Source organism: Nesoenas mayeri, assembly GCF_963082525.1.
Source record: "Nesoenas mayeri genome assembly, chromosome: 7".
NCBI lineage: Eukaryota > Metazoa > Chordata > Aves > Columbiformes > Columbidae > Nesoenas > Nesoenas mayeri.
Window position 1 is genome coordinate 24,417,787 of NC_137551.1, and position 20,515 is coordinate 24,438,301.

Sequence of the window (20,515 nt, forward strand, 5' to 3'; positions counted from 1 at the left end):
TCACTTGATTTATTGTATTGCCAATGGGCTTTTTATTTGAACTGAGTGTGCCTACAGAGTGAGGCACATCCTGCTGACAAAAGTGTGAGTTAGAGCTCTAATATTTGTATACAATCTCAGTGGGAAAGAAATGTGCATAGAAAGCACAGTGGGGGGAAGCTGGAAATGAAGACAAAGTAAAGGAACTGGTCCAATAAAAAGGACAGATGAAAATGAAGAAAAATAAATTGAAAAACAGTTAAAATTTTGAATTGCTGACACAGCAAATTGCATCTGTTGATATTCACTGAATGGAACTAAAGAAAAGAGAGTAATGTGAATTGCTCTAAAGGCCAGTTCTGCCAAGAAGGGGAGGTGGCAGTACATCAGTGCCAATTTCCATATTGCAAAACTTGCTGACAATGACAGAAGTTTGGTGTAGAAGGTCACAGACAGTGCCATATGCTCAGGAAGTCAAGAATGAATACAGAACTGGAGCCAAGCTTCAGTTTTAATAAAAGCTTTGCCTGGCTCCAATTTTAAAATAATATCCATAAAACACAGATGCCAACATGTATTAAACATATGAAAATAAGATAAGCCTTTTGGGCTTGGGACAAGAAGGCTTTGTACTATATTTATTCATCATTCACTGCAGAAAAGTAGGGCTTCTGTTTGTATAATAGCTTCTTATTTCCACCAGCTTCATAATGCTGGCAGAGCAAGGCATATTCCACACCATTTCATCAGTCCTTTTCACCCTCATACAAGTTTTTTAGACAGGAACATGACATAGATGTTTAGGGGTTTTTTTGAAGCATCTCATAATTAAATCACAGGTTTATGTTTATTTTGTAATGCTAAATGTCACAATGAAATGGTAGCTACTAACCAAAGAGCAAGTTCTACTTCAAGTTACAAATTTTATATCATGTTTTACTCCTTCAAACTTCTGCAAAGCCATCAAAGCTGAGAAAAAGAGAAGAGAAAGGGTGCACGTCTCATGAGCAGGCACAGCAGAGCCAGTGTGCTGAGGCACAGATAAGAATGCAGATGCTGCAGCAGGGACCTGAACAGAAGTAGCAGTCCCAGAATTTGTCCTGAGTTAGAAGGACAGTGATACCAGGTTGTCACAGTCCACTGCTACTGGTGCTTCAGTTGTCTGGGTTAACCAATCAGATATATATACACCTTATCTACAAAACAGAAGATTATGCAGTCAGTGCAGTTACACCAAGAGGACCTATAATCGGTTTTGTATAACAGCATTACTGAGAAGCACCTGGATTCCATAACTTCTCAAGCTTATCTAATTAAAATAAGTTACACCTATGTAGAAACTAAGGAAAACTGAACTGAAAAAAGTACAATTCAAGTTCAGTCACTTTTAGCAAATCTAGCTCATACAGGTTTCAGCCAGCACTCAGGAGGTGAATGACAAGTCCAGCCATGACAAAGTTATTTAACTTGTCTTTCTCTACAGCATTTCCTCCAGGTTTATGAGCCCATGTGAAAATAAATTAGCAGATTTTCACTGAGCCCTAGGACTGATGTGTGTTGTTCCATTACAACCATTTTAAGTGAGGGAGCAGTGGAAAAACACTTTTGTATTTACTGATGCTAGCAGTGATTTACTTGGTAGGAAAGTTGAGGAAGAGAAATACAGAGGTAGTAGGTTTCACTTAATAGAATTGAACATAAATGCCAAATATAACATTAATTTGTAAAATGGCAACAGCTATTTGAAAAATTTACACAACAGGAAATTCAAGGTTTCATTCCAGTTAATCAATTAATCAGAAATATATCTGGTAAAATCAGGCAAAATAAAGCTCCTGCATTGGCATATCTAGCACAAATTGAAGAGTTTGTTCATCAGCGATTTCTTCCTTATCAAATATAACTGCTACCACTTTTCAATTTATTATTTTCAAATTGTCCCAGAACTCCACTTTAGAAACTAGGGTGCATTTGATTATTTGCCACATTCCAAAACTTGAAGACCATGACATATTGACAGCTATGGTACTGGAAGATTCATCAACACAAATTCCTTCACTGGCAAGAGTCAGAAGCCATTGCTAGAAAGCAAATTTTGATTACTCAGATTATCCTTATGGCAAGCAAGCTGGCAGGCTCATGGCTATTCACACTCATTACAGCTTGCCGTTAATAAAAATGGCTCAGCAGTGGCAAGGATAAAGCACCCAGCTCTACAAAATATTATACACTGATTAGCTTTATCCAGTTGGGAAGTGCAGTGGTAGTACTCATCTTTTCAAACCTTAAGCAACACTAGCCACCTTCTTTTTATTTGTGTATCATTACTACACAATTAGACCATGGCAGCAGGAAGGTCTCAAAGAGTGACAGTGATTGCAGCTAATTGCTCAGAGTCCAGCAGGATGCAGGAGTGGTACCCATCTATGCTGCAACGATGACAAAAAAAAAAAAAAGCTGAACCAATGACAGCTCTGTTGAAGCAAGAACTCATCTCAGTCATTAAATGAAATTTTTCCATTCCAAACTCCTCTCAGCCCAGCTGACAGTGCCAGAAACTGTAGCTCTCAACAGCCCTTTTTATACATATATTAAAGAAAGTGCTGTATGATGCAATGTGCTATAAAAATGTGAAATATCACTATGGTATACTCCATTTAATTAATAGAACACAGGGTGATAGGATGGATTTAATCCTCATCTTAATGCACGTGTTGCCATGTTAAGAATAAAGACTATATCTTCCAGGATACTCCATGGGCCTTAGTCGAAGCTGGCTGTCTTACCATAGCTTTACTCATGAGATGAACAGTCAAGTCCTCAAGGGTAGAAGTTCTGAAGATTAAAGAAGCTTCACCTCAGTGATATTGTCCTCACGACATCTTAGCTAAATTTTCCTTTAGTTATCTTAAATGCTTTTTGGAACAAGCAGGCAAATACAATGTAGAAAAATCAGTAAAAACTGTGCATTAAAACCTGCTGATATAGTTTAAGAGAAACCTATAGGAAGAAAAACAAATTCGGTACATTTTCAGCATCTAAATCAAACAGATTCGATGGATGAAAGGTCCTGTTGAACCATATTTTTATGTGTGACAACGCATGCAGGAAAATATGCTGAGGTAAAACCTCATCCTTTAAGTTTCCCAAAGGACCATTTTAATACTTCTGTTACTTCACATTTATAAGTTCTAAATTTTTTGCCCTCCCTCTGATCCCCAACCTTACAGCAGTGTCCTAAACTACCACTACAGAAATCAGATAACTATCTATAATATTAAATGTAGGGCACCATATTCCTATTTTTTTTTTTCCAGACTGATCATATTAGGATAAGAAATACACAATTTGGAGCCAAAAGGTTAGAACATTGTTGGTTTCATACTACCAAATGGTTATCTATTGGTTATCTATTGAAAACTTTTATATTTAAAATCGGCCACTTAGCTCTCATAGAAAATTGGTCTACCACACCTATCTTTTAAAGATCAAAAATGTACATTTACATTATTTGATTTAAAGACATTCTGTTATTATCCATATTTTGCTATTAAAGAAAATCCTGAATTGTTAGCATTGTAAATTGAAAAAAAAAAATAAATTGCAATAGCATTTAACTAGAGCTAATTGTATCATCACCCATATCTTGCAAAATCTTAATCCTGAGAAAGGTTACTAATGTGAATATTCCTATTTCAATATAATTAGACCTATTCATATAATTAGGCACTTCCTGCAGAATTGGAGCTGAAGTCTTGATCCCACATATTCTTGAAGACAACGATGCTCTGCATGAATGCAGTAGGCTATCTGTAGGCTGCCAAGAAACTGCAGGACTGGAATCTAAATCTGGTTAATTAATCCATCAGTCTTTGTACTTGAGATTTTGAGTTTAGTCAGTTACTACATACTGGAAAAAACCCCACAGTTCAATATTTACATTGTGTTAATGTAGCAAGAATGCCTTGTAAATGAAGAAATGGTTGAAAATATAATCTCAAGCCCATTCCTAAATTTAAGTAACTAATAAATGAGACAAAAAAAATGTGTTATGAGAGAAATGAAGAAAAATACGTTCCTTATAAACTTTGAGCCAGGATTTGTTCTCACAATGTATTTCAAGTAGGAAAGCAAACTTTTAAGAACAATCCATGTGCAGATGTATACAATTATAATTTTAAGACTTGAAAGGCAATTTAGATAATTAATTTTTGTCACCATATGAAAAAAATTAACTTCAAATCTCATTTCTTACCCAGTAGCTCCAGCATTGGTCACTCTTCTTAAAAGCTGGTGCAGAATGAAGTTGAATGCATTTAGTTGATTTCAGGCTTAAATTTGACTGTTGAAAAAGTCTGCTTTCAAAGATACAATTTCCCAATGGGGATGAAGAGAAAACAATGTGCAAGCACATCCATTAAAATTATAAGGACATTTCAACATATCTAGCATCTAAAACATCCCTATTCCACCACTGCTGAGAAAGCAGTTAAGGCCATGCTGTGTTTTAAAAATATGTGTCACGAAAAAAAGAAAACTGCTTCAGAAAATGAAAGTACTTTATACAGGAAGTATACAAAAGAAAATGTTCTCTTTTTTCCCAGTGGTATTACTTTACTTGATTTTAAATGTCTTGAATGTTCTGCATTTTTTGTGGTATTTTAGGTAAGATTGCAAAGAAAAATTACTTATGAAAATAGACTAGGGAGCTGCATGTGGCCCGAGAGAAATATGCCTTGATGTTCTGCTCATATTTAAGCATGAGAAATACAGATTAGAAAATGTGAGAGTAGGTAAGTAATGATGAAAGTACTTCATACTTTTCTATGTGAGAAAAGAAAACTTAAAATGGTCAAGAAATCTCAAAGAACACAAGAAGAAAAAGTGCTTAAACAACATAAATGTGCTTGCTTTTTTGTTTTGTTTTTGCTTTATGCTCGCAGAAAGTGCTTACATTTAACCTGACTCTGCTCCTTTAGAGGATGAATACTCTGATTCTCAGTGAAGTGAGGCAAAGTACAAAAGATAAGGTGCTGGTTAAGTACAAACAATTCCTTAACAACTATATCCCCCCCCCTTCCAATATATACGTTACATTTTCTATGAAACATTTAATGAATTGTATTGCAGAATACAGGAACAAGAAAAGGATCTACCCCTTTGAGTTGTATCCCTCCCTTTGAAGTACCCCTCCTAAGGACAGAGTCTATTGCATCATTTAAAAAGTGCATTTCAAGAACATTTTATGTGTCACAAGCTGCTAATTTCACTTATGAGGTAACTCTATAAACTAAGGTACTTTACAGAATTCAGACACTGAGTAATAATTCAAACACTGCTGGACACTCACAACTTGTAGCTTTTCCATTCTTTCTCACCTCTATTTTCAGTAGGATGGATTTTTAGTCTACTTTAGTGTTAATATTTTACTCAGTAAGCAGCCCCCTAAAGCATGCTGGATAAAACTCCAGCTCTGTATTTTGAATATTCATTCCCTTTCATCCATAACCCCAATTGACTATTAAAGCTACAAGTAACTTATGAATCAATCCAAACAACTGCTCACTACGGGTCTGATGTAAACTGTTAGAATTCTATTCATCACAACCAATGGGCATACTACTCATAGACAAAATCCACATTTTGTCATAATACACACTTTCAAAATAACATAGCGTAACAATCCTTCTAAGCTAGGTGAAACACGCTGCAGTTGATTGTCATGACTGTGGAGCATGCAACGCAACAACAGAATTTTAGAAGACTTTCTGGATACCCACAGTCTCTGAAAAAAAGGCTCCTGAGCCTAGGCATGCCACCTTATCCCCATCAAGGTAAACAAGACACTACATAAAAACAGATGTTATCTCAGCCATGTTAATACAAGAAAGGAAAATGTCTCAGCTCTAGTATTTTCTTTGCCATTACTCTGTGCTTTGCAAGTTTTATTTCCACCATGTTTTCCCCTGAGACTGCATTTTAAAATGGATGTATCTAACATTTATCTGTTTCCTTACTCTGGAAGTTTCTTGACTGAGGATGGTATATGAAGAACAGTCATTAATACTAGCTTTGCTAATTGTCTCCATTTGCCCTTGTTGGTTGTAATTATGGAAATTTTTTTCAGAGATGAACACAATATAGGTGAATAAATTATGCTGTATTTTAAAACTTCTTTTCACTCCTGTCCTATAATCCTGTGTTGAAGTAGTTCAACATAAAAGGAGATTTTATCACATTCAGTACAACCCAGCAAATAAGGAAGTGGGAAACTAAGGAAAGTTTAGGATAGAAGCATAATAAAGATACAAGTAACTGATTCATTTCTTCCAAGGAAAAGACTTGTGTAGATCTTTCCATCACAGATAGAGAAAGGGGGTAAACATAGTTTTGGGAGATTACATTTAGCCCATTCCTCATGAAAGGGTCAGATGCAAAGGGCTAGGATGAGCTCTGCTAACATGGCCTGAGAGCCATCCAAGACTGTTAAAGATTCCTTTATCAGATGTACTGCCAGACTGACTTACAGCAGACTGCTCGGAAAGGTAAGGACAACAACAGAAGGAGCAGGAAAGGTGACATGCGACAAAACTAGCTTGCCTGAAAGTGCTGCTATGAGATGGTGTGTATGTACGTGTGTCAAACCATCTGCTCAAGTACAGCAAAGTGATTTTTGAAAAAACCTAGGCTTCTCTACATTTAGACTTCGTGAGAACTGACAAGATACTACATCTAGTTCATTTAACCTGTCTGCTTTATAAGAAAATAGTCCACGCAACATTATGACAACCAAGACTAGGACAGTACTCTACATAAACCCAAAAAGCTACTGACACCAAAGAAAGAACTAAACCTATCCACTCTCTGCACAGAAACATCCATACTGATAAGGAATAAAAATGTAATTTATTATGTATAAATGCATTAGAATCTAAGCAAATAATAGATTTCTTAATACCCTTTTATATTTACTTACTTTTGACTTTTTTTTTTTTTTTAAAAAGGTGACAATACAGTTCCAATTATTTATTTATAAACACCTGTAGAGAAAATGGATATGCAAATACCAATACTTTCATTCGTAGGAGACCTGCACAAGAAACCATATTCTGTCCCAGAAGAATTATATTATTTTCTTTGTGGTGTAAATAGATAAATAAAGTTTTAAAGCATCATAAAATTATTTTTAAACTTTGACTTTTGCCATATTTTTTGTACAATTTAGTAAATATTTACATCATTTTCAGACAAAGCATTTATCTAAAGATAATTAATATTATGTCAACTACTCTCTAAACTTTATATATATAGTTTGCAGAGCAAATGATCTTTCACTAATTTGTGCTGTTAGTTCAATAGCATCAATATATCTTTGAGACAGAAACTAAAATCTAGTATTTCATCCATCAGTGTAAATAATTAAAGCCTAGCCTTAAAAGCAACCTTTAATAATGCCCTGAAAACAAAACATCATATGGGTCTTTCCTGAGGAAAGAATTTTCCCTACAGAACCCATTTCTGCTGATAATGTGTACAAGGGAAAATAACAAAATGCTTTCAGACCTTGGGTGGAATTTATAGCACTGGTATTCAAGAAAATGTAATTTTCCTCCTGTAAATTGAGTAAGTTTTATTTGGAGTCATGGAGAAAAAGTAACAACACACTGCATTAAGCCAATTTCACAATAATTTTTCAGAAAGGTGCTCTGTCCATACTGTTTGAATTCATTGCAGTCTCCCATAATTAAGGCAGAAGACAAAGGCAAAGCTATCTTTTATCATCAAACTTCTTTACAGCCTTATGTTCAACATCGTCAAAATTTGCTTTCTAGGTGAACATTTCTGAGAGCTGGAGGTTCTTTTAAAAGAAGATTTAAATAGCTCTTGTAAGCTGTTAATGAACTATGCAAGCAGAATCCTGTGAATTCTAAAACTATGCAGTTACTTAAATTGACTCATAAAAATCCTTAAAGCAGGTTTTTAGCTGTTTTCAATAAGTGATTTTTTTGCTATCTTATCAGATGCATGAGAAAGACTTGCCAGAAAGAAATTTGAAAGATTAATTCTTCTCCCATAAAAGTATAAAATAAATCTAAAAGGCTTGTGGCAACCTACTCCTTGTAGCTATTCAGAATTTTTTTAATGTTTACTTTTGTCTTCGCTTTGACTTTTTCATTCATTCATTCATTCATTCCCTAACTTGCCTGCAAAGATCTTTGCCATTTCCTTTTCATTTTTACTATTTTCTCTTCTATTCTCTTTTTCTTTGCTCATCTTACAACTGCGATACCTCATGACCTCTTCTAGCATGTAGAGGGAAGATCAGTAACTATAAACGTCTGACAGTATGTAAGATGTTCACATGCAGGATTTTAAAATTTTTAAATATCTTCTTAATATTTTCTTTAAGACATGTTTAATTTTGTTAGCTCTATGCATATTCCAACACATATCATTCTGAAAATATTCTCAATAGTTGTTATTAATTTTGTACCAGACAGCCTTCTATTATGCCTAAATTCAAATTAAGTTACTGAAAATGAAATTGCTAAATGTTGTGGGCACCATGAGCTGCCCAACAGGTATTATGATCACTGTGAAGTACTTGGCAGACATTACAGAACCGGTGGAAGGCTCAGCAAATATAATCACCATGAAGCTCTCTGTGGATATTAAAAGTGGTGTCGAGCTATTGGCAGTCATTACAAACCTTGTCAAGTGTTCTGTGGACATTATAAACAGCAGTGATAACTAGATGTGCCTTATAAATTCTGTTCCAGAGATGTGGTAAGGAGTCCTATTAGGAATTAAAATATGAAATTCTGAGAAATTGCTTTCATTTGCTCTCTAAAATTCACAGGATCATATTCATCAGCAACCTGGAAATACCAATTAACAGTCCTTAATTGATTCTTCTGATCATTCCAGCATTTTCAGAAAGAGGATCTCTATGAAGATGCCCTTGCAGGGTCTCTATAAAATGGCAGATTCATATTTAAGAAGTATTGCAGATTTTCAAATGTTCAGAAATACAGGCTACCAGAAATGTCTCCACCTTTCACTCACAAGAGCTCATTCCTAATTTGCCTCCAGACAGGTATGTGTGTTTCCTTGACAATTCAGACAATGGAAAATCTGTAGCTGCCTTCACATCCTTTCAGATCTCTCCCAACTTGTAAATACATGTATTTGCAGTTGTTGTTAAAACCAATTTTTTTTGTTATTATTACACTCAACCTTGATCCCCCTTCTGCTATAAAAGCATTAGCAACACTCGTCATTCCTCTTGTCGTTATTAGGATAAAAGTTTGACTTTCCTTTTGTTTCTGTAAGACTTCAGCAAAGTCACTATCCCAGCAATTTTATGTCATTCAAGAAAGTAAAAGATTCAAAGATTCTGTGATTAATGAAGCACATGTGAAATTATACATCTTATTATAGAACCCAACAGCATAATGTTAGGCATAGATTTTTTTTCTCTGCAGTACCTGATACTTTTAGAATCTCTGGGTTTGCCTGTTGTTTGCTAGACAGTTTTCAGTCTGAGAGGAATTTTCTTACTCTTGTTTGTTTGTTTGTTTCCTCACACCACACCCATCATGTTTGCTATGGTGGGAAATCTTTTTCAATAAGCAATTCACTTATAGATCTTCAAAGACAGAATTCACCTACCTGGAGCTCACTCTAAAAATCCTATTAATTTCCAGGACATAGTGTTAAAATGTATAGTTACAGTTTTATAAAAGTGAAAAAGACAAGAATGAAATCTGACATTTATGCCACACTGTCAGTGATATAACTTGAAAAGAACATTCTATAAACTCCTGCAGGAAACCTCAGTTTCATGCAACATACAATGTAGAGCTACCATCTTGCATTAATGTTTTAAATAATAATTACATGTTATCTAATAGGACAGTGGTATTCTTGCAATACATTTTTTAAAATTAATTTCTGGTTTTTAACATTTTCTCTGGATTCCATTTCAATTCGTAATGTTAAATGGAGAGCAGCTCACCACATATCAGCTGGCTTTCCTTCAGGTTACGAAATGACAGTCCTTGTAAAGCACTGGGGTAAGCACAAACTGTTTCCTCCGCTATTCGAACTGAAGTATTTCTGGCCCACTGCAAGATCCATTTTAGATTACAGTCACAAATTAGTGAATCGGTGTTGAAATGTCTAGAAAGGCAAAGAAAGATCACAAATGGTACAAATGTAATTTTCACAAACATAATTTCTTCTGTTAGAGTCTAATTATCTAACTCCACATAGAACTAATTCTAGATAAATGCCTAACTATGGGTGTATAATTATAGATGTATAACTGTAAAGATACCCTGAGACAACTAATACACATTGTCCCACTGTTAATGACTTCCAAGACATTATGCCACAATTATGGTTTTGGTTACAGAACAGCATTCACTGACTGCTGGATCAAATTTGAATATGTGCTACTGTAGAAAGTCAGACTATAACATGCTTTCACTTACTAAAATCTCTTTTCAGTAGAAACTTGACAATGGATGCATACACTTTTAAATCTGAGAGAAGTACATTTAATATAAATAATCGGGATTGTTACAATTGCAGGAAAATATTTAACATGAAAGTTTTTGTGTATTTAGAATTATGATATGATGTCATGCATGAAAACATGGATGGTATAAGATCATAAAGGAAATAAACAGGGATGTTGGTCAGGATGGCTAGACTGGGCTAGTCAGGAATGGGTTCAGGTTGTCAGTGCTGACCATTTCACTGAACAGGTAGAACATGGCAGCTCATCAACAGCAAACCAGGCATTGATAACAAAATCCTGCATATTTTACATTAGAAATGCATTGCTAGGAACAATCCTGTTTGAATTCATATTCAACTCTGCTATGTATATGCTAATGTCTTTCTCAAATATTTCAGATTTTGAACCTAAGGAATCATACTTACAGTGCTTTCAGAGCCAGCAGCTCAGAAAAAAGTCCATTCACGAGACTTGAAAAAATATTCCCTGACAAATTCCTAGAAAAAAGCAATTTACAGTCAGTTATAACAAATATAAGAAGAAAACAAAATTATTAGAGTATAATTTTCCCCATGCTAATTAAGAAATTCTGCATTCTTGATAACGCTAAAAATATATTTAAATTTGTACATTGCTTTCTCATAAATGACAGTAATATTCAAATCAAATCATACACTTTTACTTCTTTTATTTTCACAGCAGGTCTAAATACAATTCACTTGGTCTAATAAACAGGAAAATTTCTACATATTTAATATAACAGAATTCTAGAATTTAAGTTAAAACATTCATACAATGATTTTAGTATAGGTAGAATGCCACTTCAAGGTAAAGACATAAAAATGATATCTTAATTTGTCAAAGCTCAGAAGAATTCAAGCAATTCCTTAAAACAGAAATGAGTTTTCAAAGTAACTACACAAATAATTTTATTACAAAGGACTTTAAACAAAACTGACTTTTTCCATCTTTACATTAAGGACATTTCCATTTTAACTACTGTTTTATATTTCTTGCTCTGATGGCTGAATGGATTAAGCTGAATACTTGCAAACAGATTCAATTTAATTTCACCTAGCTTAACAGTATTGCTCTGCCAGTGCCTTAATGATATAAAAGGTAAAAGCTTAACATCAAGTAATGCTGTCTTTTTCTATACCATTAAACTGAAAAATTAGTGCAGTACTCAGGATTGACATCTTATACCATGTGGACTACCTGTTTTTGAAATCCTGGTACATGTTCCTTTCTATCCAGTGCCTAAAACCTACATGCCTGAACTCAAGGATGGCTAGAAAATTTCAGCTATCAGTAAAATTTCAGATCTCTTCACTGGAGATTTGATGTTACATATAGAAAAAAAAAAAGAACAAAACCAAAAATGTAGATTAGCAAAGGAAATGGTTTCATTACTTTTTCATTAAAAAGAATGGTTATATAATTATTGATTTTAATTCTCCTATGTCTAAAAATTAAAGAATATATACTAAACTGAGGATACAAATTTCTCACCAGTGAGGAATCTACTAAGGTGCAAAAGATCTGAGGCAGCTTCATAAAGTAAGAAAGAATAAAAAACTCAAGGACCATGCATTCTACAGAAACCTATAAACATAAGTATGGATGAATGAATTCAAGAAAGAATGGAAAAATACTGCTAATTTATAAATTACTTTAAGAAAGTTATAGAATATTATTGAAACAATTACTAATCTTGGTTTTTTATACAATTAATTTTTCACCACTGAAGTAATGAAAAAAAAAAAGAAAATTAACATGAACTATTCAAATTTTCATGGTAGTTTAAAGCAAATTTCAACTAATACAGAAAAATAAACAGACTCAGCTATGTTAAGTGAAATTATTTCTCTTTATACTGAGTAACAATGAGATGTGTAGATACAATTGAACTCATAGTTAAGATTTTGTCTAACGGTGCATCTTTAATACAGTTGTGGTGCAAAGCTCTTGGAAGCACTTCAAGTCTCTCTTCAAGTGCCAGTATGTCTAAAGGTGGAAATGAATGTTTGCATGTATTTTGATACCTTTAATATTTTGGATTTATCTAGAGGAACTAAAAATATTGAGCATTTCACAAAGACTCGGTTACCTCTTGACTTGAAATTAAATGGATCTACTAATATGCTTGTTGGACATAAGCCCTGACAAGGCATATGCTGAAGCAGTTCAGTGAACTGGGACATTAAATGGACTAAATCAGAAACTGATAAACCTCCAACAAAAGGAGGCTGACGGGAGACCATATTGCTGTCTACAACTGCCTGACAGGAGGTTGTAGCATGGAGGGTATTGGTCTCTTCTCACAAGTAGCAAGTGATAGGACAAGGGGAAATGGCCTCAAATTGCGCCAGGGGAGGTTTAGATTGGATATTAGGAAAAAATTATTCACGGAAAGGGTGGTCAGGCATTGGAACAGGTTGTCCAGGTAGGTGGTGAAGTCACCATACCTGGAGGTGTTTAAAAGGCATTTAGACAAGGTTCTTAGGGACATGGTTTAGTGCTAGAGTTAGGTTATGGTTGGACTCAACGATCCTGAGGGTCTCTTCCAACCAAAGTGATTCAATGACATTTATGCTGAAGTAAATGAGAAGCGGTTACACTAACATGAAAGCAGTTACAGCAGTATAAACCTTCTGACAGAGGACAGTCATGCTAAACTGAAGGACAGGGAGAGCAACCTGCCCAGCCTTGCATGGACCACAGCCAGAGGACAGAAATACAGGAGGTTTCTTTTCTCTGCCTCACTCCAGTGCAGTACGACAACATTTCCAATCTGACGCAAATCCCCCCTTTTCCCTTAAATAGATATCCAGATTTTATACAACAAAATAAACAGAGCATCAAGTCTGAAGTTTGGTAATTCTGTTTGGACCAAAGGAAGGCTTTATGTCTGGCCAATATTTTAGGAAAACAGGAAAAACTGTAAATCATTCCCACAGCTGATATAGTAGCTATGTGCCTGTCAGTGATGCCTATTCGGTATCTACTGAATCCATGTACTTTCCATGGGCCCTGTCAAATCCAGCAAGATACCTGGTCAGAACTGACCTACACTGTGTTAACCTAAAAATTCCTGACTGATGTTCCACTTAGAGATTTTCATTTTCTTTTTATCATGACAGAGAAGTATGTACCCTTCCAGTGGTTTTGCCAAGTGCTGGAATAATTGAGTTCCTGACAGTTCAAAAGTCAGCACAAAGCCAGCAAGCCAATTTTTCATGTTCTTTCAGAATTCTTCTGGTAATGACCTGGTTTGAAGTTTCCATATTACTACTAATAATTAGCAAACAAGGATCATGTTCACAGTCCTGTGTAAGTCATAAAGGGATGGATTTCTGTGCCCAAGATACACATAATTAGAATATCTGGATCTCCAACAGCGGGAATAGCTTCTCTAGCAAAACTTTCAGAAACCTTCTTAAATCACTCCAATAACATGCATTACTGAGCTAGATATCTACAGGACCCTGTAAATTCCTGGTTCTGTCAGTTGGTGTCATCTATACTATATATTAAAATATCTCCAAATGCATAGTGTTGTGAAACTTCCCAATTTTAGATATCCTAAAAACCTACTCTAGTTTGATTTAAAAGGACTTTTGTTCTAAAAACATCTATATCACCTAGTTTGCAAACATTTCAAACATAACAAATTAATGCACTCCAAAGCTGACAGCATTTACCATGCCATTAACTTACTCCATTAACAGAAACATGTGCTTTCTCTTTTATCAGAGGTAACACATTTTAGTCTCACATCTATGGGCCTATAGTTATTTTTTCATATACCAAAGACTCCTGTGCTTTTACAGAAATTAATAAAACACTTTTGCAAAAAGCTTTAATATAAATGACAAATGCCATAAAACAGTCAAAGGGAGTTGGGTGTCTCAAAAGACCATTTTGAGGCAGAATACAGATAGGAGCAGGAGTACATGGATATGAAGAATGCTTCACTGTTATATGCAGTATTCCAAAGCAAAGGATGAACGCAAGGGCAACAGATTGATCTTCTAAGCAAAAAGCCTGGGATAGAAGGGGTAAAAAAGGGCAACAGTAGTACAGAGAGGGCAGGTTACAGTGCATATTGATGTTACTGAAGTGCGGTCTGTTTGATTCACTATGTTACTGGTTTTGTAAGTCACCTCTGGCACCAAGCAAAATTAGTTGCTTCAATATCAGCAAGAAAATCATGCAAGAATTCATGGTGTATCATAAAGCTAACTGCTGATGATGATTCAGAGGCAGGATGAAGAACAAATCAGATGTACTTTAACCAAACAACTGGAAGTAAAGAGGAAGTCCTGTTTTGAACAGGAAGAACCAGCAGTAGGTGCTTGTTGAAACAGGTTTAAGGCTGCAACATTTCAAAACCTGAAGGGCAAATTTAAGAGGGATTAAAAAAAAAATTGAAATCCAGTATATCTGTACAGCAGCACCATCCCAATCTTCTACAATTCTTGATGTTCAGATTAAATAAAAACAGAATTAATGTGGATGGCAGCTCCATTACCTAGCAGGAATATATTTGCATATGTAATTCTGGAACAAAGCACTGAAACATGGCCTCTGAGGGGCCAAAGGAGATTTGGAAAATTTGTTGCACTCAATTATGTCACTCCTAGTTAGAATACATGCACCTCATCACAGCATAAACACACCCAAGGAGTAATACATAAGCCAAAAAAATTAAGCTGATATCTTAGAAGACATAAGAAAACTTTTCTTATATTGTCTGAGGCACTGTCAGCTTCATTTGTCATATAATGTGAAAGCATTTTGAAATCATTTTCCAGAGTATAAATCATCAAATCCAAGAAGGTGTAAAAATTAGATCAGATCACAACTCACTTGCTGCAGTAATTTCAGGAGTTGTGTGAAATTTTAGATTTCATTGGTAACTTGAAAGTCAATTCCTGTTCACTGAAATACACTTCCTGACAGCAACCTGAATGAGTCTTATTTTCTACATTATCAAGAGACATACAATTTTTGTGGCTTCTTTAAGTGTCCATGTTTTTAAAACAACACTAGGTTATACTAGTAATTAATTTTTTTCTAAATTCAAGAATCCTGTAGGTTGCCGTGTAATATAATAGACTGCACAAACTCACCAAGCCCTTTGAAGAGTGCATTATCCCCAAAAGCTCAGGCAGTTCCCATCTTTCATTTTAGTGAAATGTTTAAACATACCTTCACTCTGCTCAGTTTAGATATATGTCTATATCATTTGGTTAGACATCCTACGTTGGTTTGGGGCTAGAGCTGATTTTTCAGCTCTAATTCCATTTTTTCAAACTGAATTAGATATATAAGACTGAGTGAAGCACACTTATATTTTATCACCTGGTATTTGTACTTACAAACAGTATAAAAACAACCCTCATCTCTCTACTTTACAGAAGGTGTATGCAAAGATTTATGTCCTTTGCTCCTTCTAGTGGACTCATGGCTCTCCCTACTGGTTTTGATAACAGCCTGCAAAGATCCTTCTGTACTTCATCTCTGTTAAAGTAACACAAGAGAGCTCTAATTACCTCGGCCATCAACTGGATAAATCAATGCATATGTATATATTTTTATAATCTAAACCATACTTGATGGCTCTGAAACTAATTCTGTGTTTAAGAACTTGTCATCTTTTCCTTGGTACAATTGTATACACTGATGTTACCCTAAGTACATGCTTCTCCATAACCTTTTCAGAGAACAGCTTTCTCACATCCCTGAAATGACAATTAAAAACAATTCAGAGGTATCAGTAGCAACGGAAAAGTGACAGATCGTATTTTAAACATGTTCTACAAGTTTGATTCTGGGAAATGTATATGAACTTCCAAGAGGAAAAATGTAAGAAACTGTTAGAAAAGTACAAGGTGGTGCTAGCTTGCAGTCAATGAACAATCACTATTTCTTACATCAGAGGCAAACTGAGATCCCAGCTCAAATAATTACTATCAGCATCACGTCATTATATGAAATTTCTGAGACTGAGTAACAAACGATACTATGAACAGCAGGGAACAGTTCACTCTTGATTGAGATTGCAGTTGTATTTCTTTACAAAATAATCACTGACCCAACAAAAGTAATTGTACTCTTGACTTGGGTTTGGTAAGGAGGACAGTCCCTACAAAAGCAAATGTCACTCCAGTCTTAAAAAAAGGCAAGAAGGAGGACCTGGGTAATTATAGACCTATCAGCCTCAGCTCCATCCCTGGGAAAGTGATGGAACAACTTATTCTTGGTGCGGTCTCAAAGCATATCAAGGATAAGAGGGTCATTAGGGGCAGTCAACATGGCTTCACCAAGGGGAAGTTGTGTTTGACCAACCTCATCGCCTTTTATGAGGACATAACGAGGTGGATGAATGATGGCAGGGCAGTGGATGTGGTCTACCTTGACTTGAGTAAGGCATTCGACACAGTCTCCCACAGCATCCTCACAGATAAACTGAGGGAGTGTGGTCTGGACGATTGGGTAGTGAGGTGGACTGCAAACTGGCTGAAGGAGAGAAGCCAGAGAGTTGTGGTCAATGGGGTGGAGTCCAGTTGGAAGCCTGTATCTAGTGGAGTCCCTCAAGGGTCAGTACTGGGGCCAGGATTATTCAATATATTCATCAATGATTTGGACGAGGGAATAGAGCATACTATCAGCAAGTCTGCTGATGACACCAAGCTGGGAGGAGTGGCTGACACGCCAGAAGGCTGTGCTGCCATCCAGAGACCTGGAGAGGCTGGAGAGTTGGACAAGGAAAAATGTAATGAAATATAACAAGGGCAAGTGTAGAGTCTTGCATCTGGGCAGGAACAACCCCAGGTTCCAGTATAAATTGAGGAATGACCTATTAGAGAGCAGCGTAGGGGAAAGGGACCTGGGGGTGCTGGTGGACAGTAGGATGACCATGAGCCAGAACTGTGCCCTTGTGGCCAGGAAGGCCAATGGCATCCTGGGGTGTATTAGAAGGAGGGTGGTTAGTAGGTTGAGAGAGGTTCTCCTGCCCCTCTAATCTGCCCTGGTGAGACCACATCTGCAATATTGTGTCCAGTTCTGGGCCCCTCCATTCCAGAAGGACAGGGAACTGCTGGAGAGAGTCCAGCACAGGGCAACAAAGATGATTAAGGGAGTGGAGCATCTCTCTTATGAGGAAAGACTGAGAGAGCTGGGGCTCTTTAGCTTGGAGAAGAGGAGACTGAGGGGTGACCTTATTAATGTTTACAAATATATAGAGGATGAGTGTCATGAGGATGGAGCCAGGCTCTTCTTGGTGACAGCCACCAGCAGGACAAGGGTTCCACTTGAATTTGAGAAGAAACTTCTTCTCAGTGAGGGTAACAGAGCACTGGAACAGGCTGCCCAGGGGAGTTGTGGAGTCATTCAAAACCCACCTGGACACCTTCCTGCGTAACCTCATCTAAGTGTTCCTGCTCCAGCAGGGGGATTGAACTAGATGATCTTTTGAGGTCCCTTCCAATCCCTGACATTCTGTGATTATGTGAAAAAGAAAGTGATAACTTTTGACATAACAATCATGAACTGGTTTACTTCAGGTGAAAGAGGAATTTAGACTTATCTGTTACTATGCCACTGAATTCCAAAGGACAGACTTAACTGAAGTAACTAGTGGAGAATTACTGAAGTACATGAACTAAAATGCAGGATGGCGCCATTTGTTATCAATGGCAGAAAGGTGATTTAAAACCTAAGTAAGAGAAATGGAAGATAGACTAAATAGATTAATAACCAAATCTTAAATGTTGAAAAATGAAATTAAGTTATAAAAAGATCAAAGAAGTGAAGAGACTATAACAAACAGGAAAAGGTTGGCAAAAGAACAGTAAACACAGCAAGAAGTACTAAAAAACAAGTTAAACTTTGTAAAGTATACTAAAATAAGGTGCAAATCAATAAATAATTTTCCCTGCCTAGTAAACTAGTGATATTTTCATGTGATTACATGATATATATTCAATAGATGCATATTCTCTTTTTTCCCTATTTCTGATTTGCCAATATTTTTTCCATTTTTCTTTCTTTCAAAACTCACTCAGTTACTGCATCAAATACAGCAAGGCCAGACTAACAGGTCTGTAGTTACCATAATAATATTTTTTTCCACTGGTGCATGGATCTAACATCCATGAAAGCATGAAGAACCTGGCATTAACTGCATTTATTGTAGGACACTAAGATAATGGACAGGGTAGAAGGTAGGGGAGTGAGACACTGCTGATGTTCTGCAGAAACAGTCTTGTGACTGATTGTATTTAGTACTTTCACTAATGACTCTGTCTCAGAAATGTAAGCATGTGAAAATGAAATCTAGTAATAACAAAACCAAGGATTGGTCAATATTAACAGAACTCTCAGAAGGGAAGAGGTGAATGTTCTTGAAGATGAAAGGTCTAGTAATTTCATTAAATAATATTTTTCAAAGTGAAAAGTGCAACAAGAATGTAACTTGATAATTATACTTAAGAAAGGCCTGATTCAAATTTCTGCTATAAACTGGGGCCTCAGAAGGAAAACAATACAGAAAGCCCTGGATCTACACCCACTTGGAAATGAAAGTTAGCCTCATCTTGAGGAAAAGATAAATGTTTGCTTAGGATGCACAAAAATAATAGATGCAAGAAAATATGGCATTAATGATAGGGTATAGGGAACTGATGAGATTTTTCTCTGGATCTACATGCCCAGAAAAGATTTGCCAACACAGGGACAGGTACACAGGTTACTAGAATGAGCAGGGATATGGCAAATCTGTCTTACAAAAGAAAACTGCAATGGTGGGGTTTGACCAGCCTGGCAGCTAGACAGCATTTAGCATGTATATCGTGACTCTTTTCGACATCTCTGGTATCAGTGAAGAATGAGTAGATACGCTGCCACACTCTTTCCTGGTCTTCAGAGGAAAGGGATAGTGTAGTCAAACACTGTCACAAAACAAATGTTGTACGCTCACTTTGAGTGAATTTCTGCTCCTTACCATCACAAGATTGAAGTTCTGTATTTAATTTCTAATTAGCTTTTAAGATGGAGTCTGGAAGACTCATGAATGGAATTTTTAGACACATTTTCCTGAGAGAGCAGGGATTTGAACAGTTTCTACTGAGGTTGTTCCCAGTATCTAGAAGCACCTTCTATTTAATAAGGTGACTTCACCATTTTTAATTAAACAAATATCCTATTGTAATCTTCCTCTATAGTCACAGTCATGTTCACTGTGCAGAACAAAAGGAGACCCAGCAACCCTCAATAGGTGAGATGGGCTTGCTCAATTTGGCATCTCATTTGAGATGAGTAAAAAGAGAGGTAGTCTGCACCCATCCATCCACATGCTATCAAGGCTCTTCCCATCATCTGTTCTCACTTGTTTTTATCAAAGAAGATTTGCCATATTTACTCTCATTAATATGATCAGTAAGCATGACAGCTGTCAGCCTTTTACCTGGTGTTACTTTGACCTTATGTCAGATCTTTATGGAAAGATTTCCCTGTTTTTCCAAGGAAATGTCAAAAATGGTTGGAAAGGAAGAAAAAGTATGAGATTTGCAACAAACCATGATGCAGTACAGGAAATTATTTATCATTCAGGAATGAAGACAGGTGTGGATGAAGATATAGAAACCTCCTGGGTTTGGCCAAATATTCATCTAACCCAGGACTCCTCCTGTGAATTGTCCCTTTCCAAACCAGGAAAGTCACAGTCAACTCACTCATTCCTAGTACTTACCTGTGCTATACCACACCTTTGGCCAGTCCTCTTTGTCCTTCTCTGAACCTTTCTAGTTTTGGCCATCTTTTTGGGTTGAGCAGACTGGACTTGCCCACAATATTCAAAATGCACATTCTTTCCTTTTTGTCATAGTACAATGGATGTTCCCTGATTTGTTCTCTCATCCTTTAATAATAATCTAATATATTTTTAAATTATATTGAGCAGACATTTTCATGGCATTATATACTATAATCTCAGAACATCTTTCC

The 20,515-nt window shown here is 36.1% G+C and overlaps 1 protein-coding gene across 1 annotated transcript in view; it reads right to left on the bottom strand.

The window, feature by feature from the left end:
- Window positions 1–20,515, bottom strand: part of LOC308042479 (adhesion G protein-coupled receptor A3-like) — a gene marked incomplete at both ends in the record, with an annotated part of 272,332 nt that overhangs the window by 150,615 nt on the left and 101,202 nt on the right. The window contains 2 exons of the mRNA XM_080347921.1: window positions 9,998–10,161; window positions 10,930–11,001. Of these exons, the coding sequence (XP_080204047.1) occupies window positions 9,998–10,161; window positions 10,930–11,001 (236 nt within the window). The remainder of the gene's footprint in view (window positions 1–9,997; window positions 10,162–10,929; window positions 11,002–20,515) is intronic.